This window comes from Lampetra fluviatilis, chromosome 24 (assembly GCF_964198595.1).
Source record: "Lampetra fluviatilis chromosome 24, kcLamFluv1.1, whole genome shotgun sequence".
In the NCBI taxonomy this organism is placed as follows: Eukaryota; Metazoa; Chordata; class Hyperoartia; order Petromyzontiformes; family Petromyzontidae; genus Lampetra; species Lampetra fluviatilis.
This window is the reverse complement of record NC_136298.1, coordinates 365,828-379,323: the sequence shown is the minus strand read 5'-3', so window position 1 is coordinate 379,323 and position 13,496 is coordinate 365,828. Positions and strand designations below refer to the sequence as shown.

At 53.0% G+C, this 13,496-nt stretch overlaps 1 protein-coding gene across 2 annotated transcripts in view; it reads left to right on the top strand.

Annotated features, from left to right (window-relative positions):
• The window catches only part of ST3GAL3 (ST3 beta-galactoside alpha-2,3-sialyltransferase 3), a 223,827-nt gene extending 211,447 nt beyond the window's left edge, over positions 1–12,380 (top strand). For both annotated transcript variants that reach the window (XM_078867490.1, XM_078867491.1), the window contains one exon: positions 5,513–12,380. In XM_078867490.1, coding sequence (XP_078723616.1) covers positions 5,513–5,602 — 90 coding nt within the window. In that variant the 3' untranslated portion in view covers positions 5,603–12,380. The remainder of the gene's footprint in view (positions 1–5,512) is intronic.
• The last annotated feature ends 1,116 nt before the right edge of the window (positions 12,381–13,496 follow it).

Sequence of the window (13,496 nt, the reverse complement as noted above, 5' to 3'; positions counted from 1 at the left end):
CGAATACGCTGTTCCGGCTTCAGTGAATGCACACAACATGGATGTACGCCGGGTCCAAGAAAGAACATCTGCTGGCCTGCAGAGTGATGGAACAGAGATTACAGGCCCATGTCCTTGACACCGGGACCCACGGTGGGGGTGATTTTCCCACTAATCATCGGCTTGTTATTTGCACTGCGGTCTTGGGCATCCACCTAGGACCCCATTAAAACCCACAGCGGCTTGGCGTCGTCTCGCTGATGAAAGTTTGCAAGTGAGATTGCCATCATTGTTTGCAGCTGGGGTTGGAATCACCCTCCCCCCCTCCTTTTGATGCCAAGGGGAAATGGGTGAGGTTCAGGTCTGTGGCTCATGCAGCTGCAATGGCTACATTGGGTACGCAGACCAGACCTCCCCCAGAAACCCTTGCTGACAGAGGAGGTGTTTGAAATAGCTGAGGGAAAGTGACAAGCCCATTCAGAGGGTTAGAGATCCATGCGCCTCTGCAAGGATGAGTGGTGGTCATGGGATGCTGAGGAGATGGAAATGCCTCAGCATCTCACGATCACAAATGACTCTTTATTTCCATCAAAAAAGTAACTCGCAGCACCACACTTATTACCGTCCCCAAGGGTAAAGGTGGTGATCCGATCTCCGACCCCAAGGAACAGGTCTGCAGGTTTGCTGAGCATTGCTGTCCTGGGGCAGGAAAAACCCCTCAGCCCACATAACATCACCCTGCTGGGGCTGCAGTCCCCTCAAATATTGGAGGAATTAGCCACTCCCTCTGAGTGGCTGGCTGATGATATACAATCTGCTAAGGAGGTTTTAAGAGCGATCCAAAGCCTGAGACCGGGAAAAGCGCCGAGCAGAGATGACCTCCCAAGCGAACTGCTCAGAGAGGGTGGTGATTGTGTGCAGGCTGCCCTTCATGACATAATTACAACCGCCTGAACCACAGGACAGGTTTTCCAGGATTGTAAGGTTGCTCTGGTGGTCCCCCATTTTAAGAAGGGAGACCGCATTGTTTGTAACAACTACTGTAGCATTCCCTTCTCAGTGAAGCTGGCAAAGGTCCTGGAAAGGATTGTTCATTGTCACTCGAGGAGAGGCTTGCGGAGCCCCAATGTGGTTTTAGCCTGAGGCGGTCCTGCACAAACGTCACATTCCTTGTCCGTCTGCTGCAATAGAGTTCTAGTTCATTTCAACAGAACCTAAATCTCTGCTTTTTTTACATGGTCAAGGCCTAGTATACCATCAGTAGGCCAGGGCTCTGGGTTGTTGTTTGTGCTTTCAGGGTCTCTGACTCCCAGCCAGCTACGTGGCTGGGAGTCAGAGCCATTCCCCCTTTCACCTTGAGTTGCAACAGGGATGTCCTCTGGCTCCTACATTATTTAATGTCTGTTTTGCCGATGTGGTTAAATACACTTTCCATGGTTTTATCAGAGGAATTCCCTTCTGGTACAGATAATGATCAATGCTCAGGTGTGGTCAAGGAATGGCTTCCTATTTGGTCAAGCATGTTATACTGATACTCTGGTAATTGCTGCTCAGAGTTTTAGACTCCTACTGAACCATGAGCCCAATCAAAATAATAATGCACTCGGCTGGGTAATTTGTGTCAGCAAATTATCCACCCCCTCAACTCCCCATGAGTAATGGGCAGTTTTAGAGAGTTGAAAATGTCCCATAACCTGGACAACAGGGGTCTCACTCTTAATCAGTCAAGCGGCATTATCTCTTCATCAACTGCGTGGAACTGCATGTAAGCCACCCGGCCTGTCGCTCGCTCACAGTCTTGCCCTCCCTTCTCTATGCTTGCGAAACGTGAACCCATTTAAAGGAACATCTGGACTGGCTGGCCTGCCTACGATCCAGCCTGGGTTTAACCAGACTAGATTGTGTGAAGAGCTCAGAGATCCTTGAATGATCTGGACACAGTCCCAGCGCTGAGCTCCTCTGGTAGGCGAGGCTACAATGGCTGGATCTTGTAGCCTGCATGCCCATCCACCGCATGCCCAAACAGCTTCTGTTTGGCTGCATAGAGGGGGCTAAATGGATGCTGCATTGGCTTGAGAAGAGATGGGCTGATGTGGTACAGGAGTATGTGGAGCTGAGTGAACTTGCTGATGACTGGTACCAGTGGTTAAATTAGGCCTCTGTGAAGGAGGCTCGTGAAAGACGCTACTGGGCAGTTGGAGGCAGTCGCCCTCCAACAATAACGGGAGGGCAGAGGAGCGATGCTCACAACAACGAGCGGAGTGCCAGGTGGCTAAAACGCAGCGAGTTGGCACAATGGGAGCAGAGGTTGTGCATCTGTCAGTCATCTCGTTCAGTCAACCTATGGCACCATTCGACACTTCACGTGATCTTATAGCGCGCCCAGCCTGGCACAAGGGCAGCGGTGATGTCATCGCCTCTGAATGTCTGCGACGACGTCACCGCGTGGCACTCGCACCAACATCGGCCTGACGCTGATGCTGGTGTCCTCGCAGAGCGCCGCGTCACACCTCGTCAACTGATGTCGCAAAACGACTTCTGCAATGCCTCCAGGTTATTTCTTATTCGCACGGCGTAGGAGAATCGCTGAGCCACGTGGCCTGATGCAGAGAAATGTTTTGTTACGTGGCAGTCAAACCGACGTTGCTAATTCTCACTGGTTGGAATTGAGCCAAATTCATAGACTCGCGCAAAATTTTACGTAATTGTTTCGTGTGCATTTGTTGTTAACTGGGCTCAGACCATCGATTCGATACACTTGAGAACCCGGTTTAATCATTACCCAGTCTGTGTGAGTCTACAGGTCTCTATCATCACTGGTGCCAGGGCTACGACGATCAACTCGCCACACTTGAGAACCGGTTTACCATGGGTGGCTGAACCTTTAGAGTCAAACCTAGATATGTTGAGCGGCGTCGGCTCTGACTTCACGCTGCCCCGGCTGCCTCGACCGCAGCTCCTTTAGAGGGGAAGAGGAAGCCAGGGCAGCCGAGGGGTGGCGCCGCACGGCGCTCAGGGTGACAGTTGCGGATACCGCGTCACCCGACTCGGTTGCATTGCCCCCCCCCCCCCCGCTGGAAGCGCCCGACCGGCCGGCACCTGACTGCCAGCAGCCAAGGACTGGCGGGTGAGCGGGCGAGCGCGAGACCGCGTCGCCACCATCATTCCAATTGTGACATCGCGAAGGATGATAGAGGTAGTCGTTGGGTTAGATCGCGTAAATATAAATGTGTCGTTAAACCCACCACCACCCGTCTGACCAACATAGCATTTACCAAAGGAGCAATTAATCCGGTACACACCTTCTGTGTATAGCTTCGGCAAAACATCTTTAGTACCAGACATTACTCTTTGGTTCTTTCGGTAAAGTCACGTAGATATAAAAAACACTGAAGATTCAGCTGAAGATTAAGCAATTCTTTCTTGCTGTGGTTGTCCCACCTGATGACGGATGCTTGTGTTGCGCCCGAAACGTCCTAATTAAATTTATTTTATTATTTATACCTACGTGACTTTACCGAAAGAACCAAAGAGTATGGATCCCTGCAGTCACGAAAACTTCAAATCTAGATTGATACCAGACATTAGTTTTTGTATTTTATGTACCGTGCCAAATCTTACTCGAATGTTTTTCCAAAATTCTGGCTAGTTTATTAGTTACTCCCCAATGTATGGTATTTTAACAGTTTAAATTTCTTGATCACCATAAGACTAAAATAACAGTTGCCGAACACGCATGCCAACAAGGACACATAATTGATTTCGATAATGTTGATGTTTTGTGTGAAACTACTTACTACTGGCCAAGACTAATTAGAGAATCTAGAGAAATGAAAATCATTTTAAACGTTCGAATAACTACAGGCTTAGTGCTGCTTGGAAGCGTATTACCAAATAATAGTACGCTGTATAACTGCATGCCTATACAGGTCACCATACGCGAATGGTGATGAACTGCAATCAGCCAATAATGGGTACTGCAAATTAAGCTATTAAAACAGTTTTTTTTTATTTTACCAGGTAAGGCCCTACTGAGCTACGTAGCTCTTTTTCAGAAGCGACCTGGCCACAAATGAGAGCTCAACAAAGTGGCTTGTCGCGTGGACATTTATAGCAGCCAAATTTCTCTAAACGAAAGATGTATTAGCAAAGCTATGAATGTGTGTACCGGATTAATTGCTTCTCTGCATATTGTTAGATTAACATATTGTACATAATGTACGTACATTAATTGTGAATGATCCAACTAATAATCGATATCCATTGTCATTGTCATGACTATATTAACCTGCCCTCTGGTTTGGCTCACAAGTGACGACATCACATTTACCCCCTCTACTTAAGACCGAAACAGAAGGAGGATTTCTCCGCAGCTGTTTGTCACCTGACAAGGCTGCTGGTTGTAATTACCAGGTGAACGTCACGGTACTCGAATTGTAAATGTTGTGGGTTTACTCTCCAACACACAACCGGTGTGCTAAACTCGTAACTAATCGGCACGTTTTGTTGACGTGACAAACCTTACTATTGTCGGGTAGTGGTCATGGGTATTCACGACACATCTTTATTCACGCGATATAACCAAACAAAAAACCTCTATCGTGGATATAATTGGTCAAGAAAGCACTGCTTCTACTACGTGTTAAAATCACAAAGGATGCATCGCAAACGGCTCACGGAGGCGCAGAGGCCGGCGCAAGCAAGCGGACTCCGAGTATCGCCACTGCCCCGCGGGGCCACCTTTAGCCCCCCTCCGGGGGGCCGAGCCATCATGGGGGTTTGTGGTAGAGGGGGGTCTGTGGCACGCACGCGCGACATGTCCCGCCCCGTGGTGAGCCCACAGCGGGATCACTCCAGGGGCTCTATCACGGGTCAGCGAGAGAGCGTTTACCCCGGCGGGTGTTTACTGCGAGTGGGGCAAGCGGGCTGCTCACAATGGATAAGCCGTCGTCCTCTCCTTTCTTTACACATTCCATGTTTGCTGTTTTCGAGTGGTTTTTTGCTGCAGTGAGAGGTCCTGCCTGGCTGGCAGTGCTGCAGTGCGCCCCCACCGCTCCCCCCCCCGTCTATTAGCACACAAACAAACGGGGCTGTTTGGGTTTTAGGGGACTGAAAAGTGGGGCCCCGAGGCCCATAAAGAATGAGTTTTTTTTTGTCGTTGCAGCTCCTGTCATTCCTAGTGAGGTGGACTTGAAGTTTATTTACAAAGTGCTTGCTCCGAGGGAGCACTCGCACAGCTACGGCGGCGCCTGAGCTCAAAGCAAATTATATAATCCGCGACAAACGCGGATAAGATCTCGAGCCGCCCTCCGTTTTTGCCAATGTCCTCACCCGCGCCGCCTGCCTCGGTGTTCGCTTTCCAAATCTTCCCACTCCCTCCTCCATGTCGCCTCCTCCCGACCCTGCCCCTCCCCCTTCCCCGCTCAGCGCACCGCCACCCCTCGCTGTCCTCGTCCCCCTCCTGACTGTTCACTATCCCCCCCTCCTCCTTCCCCTCTCCTCCCACCGCTGCCGATCCCCCCCGACCCCACAGTCGTGGACTCACAACATCGCGAGGGAGAAGGACTTCCTGCGGAAGCTCGTGCGGGGCAGAGTCATCAGGGACCTGACGGGAGGCATCTGACCCCGGGGGGCTGTGGGGGGGCGGGGGGGGAGGTCGAGGCGAGGAGCCATCGCAGGAGCTGACTTGGCAGTCACGGACCTCCTCCTTGCTCACCTTGCGATGGAAAATAAGCTGAAAGCAAAACAAGTAGCAAAATATTTTAAAGAGCCAGCAAAAAAAACCCCCACTAACTTTTGTTTCGCGTTCATAACTGCGACAAGTGCCAAATTTTTCTTGGCGACCTAGGTTGCGCAATGACAGCGGCGGAAAAGGCGGAGTGGTAGGGTCAGGCGTTTAAAGGTATTTGGGACAACGTAAACAGGCAGGCGCAAGCTCATGTTTGTTTGACGCTGATGTATGCAGCGGGCGGGCGCTGCGGTTCCCCCCCCTCTCTCCGTTTGCCGCTATGGGGAAAAGAAATGGTTCTGCACTCCATCTCCACGCACCGTGAACGAAAAACACATCGACAAAAAGCGACGCGTGCACGACGCTCGGACCGAGGAGACTTCAAATCAAAATGACAACAAAAACACCCCCCGCGACGTACGCGAGAGTTGAGCATATCACGTCGCGCATTGGCGCGCTCCCAATGCGCAGCGGTGGCGAGCGGTGCCAAACCCTGGCACGCGCGGTGCCACCCGTGGCCCCGCCCGACCACCCACCCACCCGGGCGTCAAGCGCTCGCGCTCCCGGACGCGTAGGACTGGCGGCCCCGGGGAAGAGGAGCCGAGAGAGGAACCGAGACGTCGACGGAAGAGCGTCGTGGGGAGCCTGGCGTGAATCGGCGCCGCGTGATGACGGCCCCCGACGGTGACAACAACGACGGTGATGGCGGCGCTAGATCAGTGTTACTTTGTGTTCTCGATTAACAATCGCGCTCCGGGTTTCTTTGGCCAGGAGGCGGCACTGACGTTCCCTTGTATGGTGAGCGTGGCGCTGCCATGGGATCTATCCGCTGGCCCTGCTGGAATGTAAAATTGTAGCGCTTTTAAAAATATTAGTATTATTTTTTTAAATGTTAAGTTTAAACTGTTCATCATGACATCTGCCCCCCCCCAATAGTACTTAAAATGTGCTCCCCCCGGCTACCTCCGCTACCCCTGCCGTCCTAGCGGAGACGACATTCCCGCTCGACCTGTATACATTTTATAGCCTTAGTCTACCAATCGCACTCCCATTACATATTTGTAATGATTTTGTGCGTACATTTTTTTCTTCGTGAGAATATCATCTCCGAGGGTGGGGGAGGGCGCTGGGGGTGGGGGGGGGACGCGTAGATTACTAATTAAGCTCGCATGTGCATTATCAGGGTGGTCGGCCCGTGGCCCACCGAGCCCGACACCACCATCAGTGTTAACGAGTCGTTGGAGGCCGAGCTGCGCCCATCACTGTGCCCTTCACCTGCGGGATGCTGCACTGCTGGGCGGGAGGAATCCTGGCGAGATCAAAGCCACCGACTCCGGGGGGGGGGGGGGGAGCTCGCGCCGTGCCCACTGAGCAGTATTGCGTTGGGGACGCGCGGGATTGAGACGCGGGCAGTTTACAGGACTCCCGAACGCGAGCTCTTTATTTGCTGCGCCATTGTCAGTATTACAACCTTCGGCGATCACGTTTGTGTTGGCACTCGCGCAGCAGATTTTCACTCTCACTACATTTTAAACGCTACAGTATATCATGTTTACGTACGTGGCGCTGCGTGCGCATGCGCGTGCATGTGTGTGCGCTTGTGCGTGTGCGTACATATACATTGTAACGGTATGATTCCTTTGAAGGCCACGCAGCCTCGCTGTTGGCGTGTATCGAGGAGTCGTCGCATTCTAAAGTTGCGTTAAGGCCGAGAGCGTGGTTGCGGGAAAATTCTTCAGGCGCTCGCCTCAATGGCACTTTGCTGCTGCCGTGGGGGTCGCTCGCCAGAGTTGACGTGGTGCAGACGCGCGCGCGACTGATGTTGTGCAGAATTTGTTCTGCTGCTTTTATCTCGGCTCGCTGAAAACACCTACTCCATCATCATCCACGATTTCTGGGGAGGTCCGGACTAGATACCACAGCGGTAGCGGCTGCGTAAGCCACGGTCCTGAACCTTGACCATTTTCCCTCTCGGCATCAGAAGGGAGGGAGCCAGACGCCAAACTGAACAGCAAAGCAGTCGTCAAATACTCGCCTGCAGCTCTCAACAGCTCGCCGTTGCGGGCTTGAAAGGGGGCACCGTAGGTTGACATCCACCACCGCCGCCGCAGTGAAAGAACATAAGTCGGCGCCACCGTATAGATGATAAGCCGATGGTTCGGTGCCCGGACCACACACACGATAGGTTCCTCTAGGTATCAAAGGCATGGCCCCACATTCACTCTTCTTCCATTGCGTAGTCCAGTACATGAGTTTTTCTCAGACCCGGCGCGCACCCAAGATGGTGTCTAATGTGTCGATGGCGGAACAGTTGTGTCGGTGATTACAAACCCGTTGGCTAAGTACCATGTTTGTTGAGCTGATCTGGCTCATTGTCTCAAATGACTATCACCCAAGTGCGAGTTTCTTGACCCACTTGGGCATTTAAGTCCTCAAATAAGATAACTCATGGGGCCACACCTGGTAGAGGAGACCATGGAAGGCATCTGACTCACCAGCCTTGCCAAATAATGTTAACGGGATATAGATCTCTACTTAATTGACAATGTCAAGGCCTATGATACCATTACAAAAAAACGAGGGCTTTAGTTTCTTGGTGCTTTCCAGGTCCCTGATCCTCTGCTTATGATCATTAAGGCCCTTCATGATGGTGGGTAGTCCCAGCTATAGCTGTGTGGTCTGGAGTTGAAGCCATTCCTTGTTTGCCTTGCGATGTGACAGGGATGACCTCTGGCCCCTACGCGATTTCACTTTTTCAGCACGTAGTTGGAGTAGCTTTCCATGGCAGTCGCAGTGGAATTTATATCCGGTACAGATGCAGTGGGAGGCTAGTTGATGCCGGGCGATATCTAGAGACGTCTCCCAAACTGATAAAAACATCTTAGATATGCTGTTGTTTATAATATGCTGTTGTTTAGATATGCTGTTGCTCACTCCGAGAAAAAGTTAGAGGCTTTTTTGCTTAGCATAGAGGATACCACAAAGAGATGGGGCCTTAGGATCACCCCTACCAAAGCAAAACACCCGGGAGCTTGTAGAGAGGGTGGAGGTGTTCGCTTACCTGGGCAATGTTGCTCGTGGACAGCTCTGGTTTGGCAGTGGAAGTTTCAGTAGAGCGGCGTTATCCTTTCATTGGCTTCGTCATGTCCTGTGGAACTCTCACTCAGTATGAAGGGGCATGCCTTGGGTACATCACGTACTCGGGGGGGGGGGGGGTGGGAGGGGTTGGTGTGGTATGGGAAACTTTCCGATAACTGGTACCAGCGGTGTCAAAAACGGCTTCTGTGGAGGAGGCTCGTGAAGGACGCTACTGGGCAGGTGGAGGCAGTCGCCCTCCAACAACAATGGAGGGTGACGTTGCGACGCTCACAACAACGAGCGGAGCACCGGGTGGCTTATCGAGCGAGTGACCACTGTAGAGAGCACAGGTGGTGCATCTGTCGGGCATTTCAGTCAACCCATGGCACCTGGGTCCATCCCATCACCACGTGCCAGCGAGGATATTGACGCTACACAGTTTCAGACTACACCTAGCCTGGCACAAATTCCTTGCTGATATCACCACTACTTCGTGGAGAATGGTAGCTGATGTTGATGTCCCATCACCTGTTTGCTACTCAGAACAAAGAAAAGCGATGGCATAGGAGAGGAGCTCACAAATCATCTCTAGACAGAGCCCCCTACCCCCTGCCCGGAGATGTCCGTGGGTATCTCTGCGAAGAGGAGGAGACGACTTCTCTTCTCCATCTGTATTCTTGAGCTCTCCCAGTCTCTTCCTCTCGCATCTCTCTCCAGGTTCCTCCCACCACTTCCTCATCAGCAGCTGCTTCTCGCAGCTCTTCCCCCACCTCCTCCCAGCTTCTTGGCTGTGACCGAGCTACCCCTGTGCTCTCTTTTGCTTCTGCCACCTCACGCATCTGTCCTTCGCCCCACATCTCGCTGCTTCGGCTCCTCCTCGTACCCTGGTCCCAGCAGCTGTTGCCCAAGCAGCAGCAAGGTGATGATGAACGATTCGCAGCTCCTTCGCTACCATCAAGACCCCCGTCACACCGAGGGTGCCGGCTCGCATCCCCCCGCCGCCACCGAAGTGACCGCGATTTCTAAGCACGCGAGGCCAAGAAGACCAAACCGCGACTTTGCGTTATCGTCGGAGGCTCCCTCCTCATCCACGGTGTTTTTGAAGTCGCCGTCGGGCGGATCCCCTCGTCCGTGCTTCCTCCACGCTGTGCGTTCGACTGATCGGGCCGAGTGACAGCCGAAAGGGAGACCAAGGAGGCCCTGCTGATCGAGCGGAAGAAGCTGGGTGCTGAGCAACCGAGCGCTTCGCTTTTGGAGCAAGGCCACACGTATCTCTTCTCTTTGTTGTTTTGTTATTTTTGATAGTTGCTGACCAAAAGGTCCGAAACGGCATTCGGCCGGCAACAAACATCTCTTATCAAGGTTGTAATGGATGAGGGTTAACACTTGTCTCCGCTGGGCACGGTTGTTGTTTATGAGCGCTTCGGTGGGATAGACGGCGATGGGAGGGAATTCCAAAGTGGAGCGGCGCGAGGGGAGAAGAAAGAGAAGTGACGAGTGAGTGGGTGTGAGTGGCTGAGTGTGAATTGGTAAGTGGGTGAGAGTGAGTGGGTGAGTGAGTGTGTGTGCGAGTGAGTGGATTGCTGTATGGCAAGTGGGTGAGTGAGTGAGTGAATGGGTTGAATATATGTCGAACTTTCGCACCGTACAGAGCCAATCGTGTTAATCGGAGGTGCGGGGAAGGACAACGATGCTAATCACGAGTGAGTGGGTTGCTGTGGGCTGCAGTGTGGTGGTGGAGGAGCTGGTGGGACACGGTATTCCAAGTGTAGAGTATTTGTATCAGAAGCTGTCATACGTCTTCCCGCCGGTGTAATGTTAGGGTGTGTTGCATATATCAGAACTGTAGTTATAAGGTGTGTATATAATCGGCTTCTACTGTGATGGGGGAAGATTGACATTGGCTCATGACCCACGCAAAATAAGGGCGCGTGGATATGAGCGAATGTGTCCCGCGCTGTGTTCATCAGTCGGGGCTGATCCACGCGGCAGTGCGCATGCTGATTTTAAACCGAGTAAGCGAGCCAACCATGTGTTGTACTGATATGGCTTTCCTCCTGCAATAAACGTTTGGCTTTATGTGGGAGGGAAACCGGGACGTGACGTGATAACCCACGTGTATGAGGGCACAACAATTTAAATATATATCCTTTGCAGTTTTTTTTGCTTGTTAACAATTCATCAGTGTGCAGGCTCGGAGGGGCTTCGCTCCTGTGTTGAGGTCGGCGTGTCAAGGGGTTGATTTGGGGTCGCGGCCCGCTCGGGCACCCCTTACGGATTCCCAGGGCCGCGTGTCCTCTACCCACGGGGTCCGCGCACAGAGAGTTATTTTCAAGGTTTCCGTTTCTCCACGCGGAAACTTTCAATTGACTCTCGAGAGCGCTGCGGCGAATCCCGCTCGCAGTGGTGGCGTTTGAGAAAGAAAGAACAAAGCAAATCAATATCGCCTTTGTTTCCCCAACTCATCGTGTACACACAAATGTTATTTGACGAAACTGAGTTTGGCAGTGACGGACACAGCAACGATAACGAAAACACAAATCGTCAAAGAACACGCGGACCTCGTTTTAAAGGAAACGAAACGTAAGAGGCAACTCCCCCGGTGCTGCCTCGCGGGGTCTCGCTACAAGACAAAGAAGCCGAGGGGTTCCTCTTGGGTCGGCTCTGCAACCCGCAGTCGTCCCCACGAAGCCCGACCGCTTCACGAGCACGTGGCCACGACCGCGAGTCTGTGCGTCTGCGCGCGGGACTCCTCTTGAAGGCTCCCTCGGTGGAAGTCCGCTCCGATGACGGCGCACGCCCCGAACCGCGCAACTTCCCCATTGACCGAGCACAGCGGATGCCTGAAGAGCTGTGGACCGTGCCGCACCCTCCCATCAAAAGACAAAGATCCCCGTGTAGCCTTAACAGACTTGGGGAAAGTGCTGTGAGCGACCGCCTATGAAGGCCGGCACGGCACACGATGGGGTCGGTGACCAGCATCACGCCCGGCCGCCTTTGTTTCCCCAAGGAGGCGATGTTTACACAATGCAACAGGTTCTAATTTTAGGCTGAGTCGACCTAGGGGAGGCCCAGGACCGGTTCAGGTATTCGTCACTGGTGTTGACCGTGAGCGGGAATCGGAACTGGCGTCGCCAGGTTCGTTAGCGCAGCGCTATCCGCTCGGCTGCCTCCTTCCAATCCACACTCTGTAGCGCACACTCCTTCTCATCGCGCCGTCTCGACGCGGCGTGCACTGCGCATCGTGCACGCCGCTGGCGCTGCGCTCTGGCACCTATCGGGTGCAGCGGGAAAGGGCGCGGCTCAAGTCCGAGAGCCAGGGTTGGAGTCCGGGCAAAGGAGCGAGCGACGCTGTGGCGTGAAACCCCCCCCCCCCCCGAGTGGGCGAGTTCGCGTTCTCACCGCAGAGCCACTGACGGCGGCGGTGGTGGTGGTGGCTGCAGGGTGGCCTATTTACGTTGGGGGCTGTTTGACGATGTTCGTTTCTCGAGTATTTATTTAGCGACCATTAACAAGCGCGGCGATCTTCTAACCACGCGCGCTGCCAGCTCACGGCACCGGCCTCCTCCTTGTAAATAAACCCCGGCTCTGTGGACATCGCGTCCCCTGTGTGTGTCTGTGTGTGTGTGGGTAGGTGTTGGTGTGTGTGTGGGTGTGTTGGTGGGTGTGAGGGGTTGTTAGTATGTATTGGTGTGTGAGTAGGAGGGGGTATATGAGGGAGCGGTAGTGTAGTGGTCTGTGCGCTGCGCTACAAACCAGGTCACCCTAGTTCAATTCCCGCTCACGGCCACCACCAGTAACGATTATATTATCTGAACTGGTCCTGGGCCTCCCCTAGGCCGATTCAGCCTCAAATGAGTACCTGGTGCAACATGTAGATATCGCCACTAGGGAGACAAAGGTGGCTGGCCGTTGTTGCTGGTTACCCACCTCCACGTGGTGCTACTCGCTAACAGAACTTGCCCAACAGTCTGTTAGCGCTATACGGGGGCTCTTTGTATTTGTGTGTGGGTGGGGGCCGGTGGTTGTGTGAAAATGTGTGAGTGGGTGGTCATGGGACTCCCCTAGGTCGACTCAGACTTAAATGTACCTGGTGCGATGTATAAATGTCGCCACTAGGAAGACAAAGACAGCTGGCCACCTACCTCGTGTGCCGGCCTTCATAAGTGCTCGCTAACAGCACTTGCCCCAACAGTTCTGTTACAGGCTGTATGGGGGTCTTGGTGTGTGAGCGGTGCCACTGGGTTAGCGTACTGCGTTACGAACCTGGCAACCCGAGCTCGATTCCAGCTTAGAGCCAACAATGCATGAAGAATATCTGACCTTAGGAGGTGCTCGCCAACAGTCTGTTCAAAACTATACGAGACATCGTTGCGTGGATCTGAAGGTGTGAGTGACTGTTGGGGGTTGAAGCAGCTCACAGTCCATCTGGAGTCGAAGTGAGCACCAGTTTGTCGGTGAGTCAACAGCCGTTGAATGATGAATGCGGAATTCCCACCACTCGGCTCAGGGCTGTAAACAAGATGTGATCGCCGTCTCCGTGAAGTCATCTTTTCATTTGCCGTGCTCTTCTGTGGAAAGTCGCCTCGAGCCCGCTCCGCACGAAGTTTCGAAGTAGGTTTCACGCTGACCACAGCTATACCCCTTTTTCCCATTTAATAGAAACACCTGCGCCCACTTGGAACTACTGAGGCCGGTCTGGATACGATCC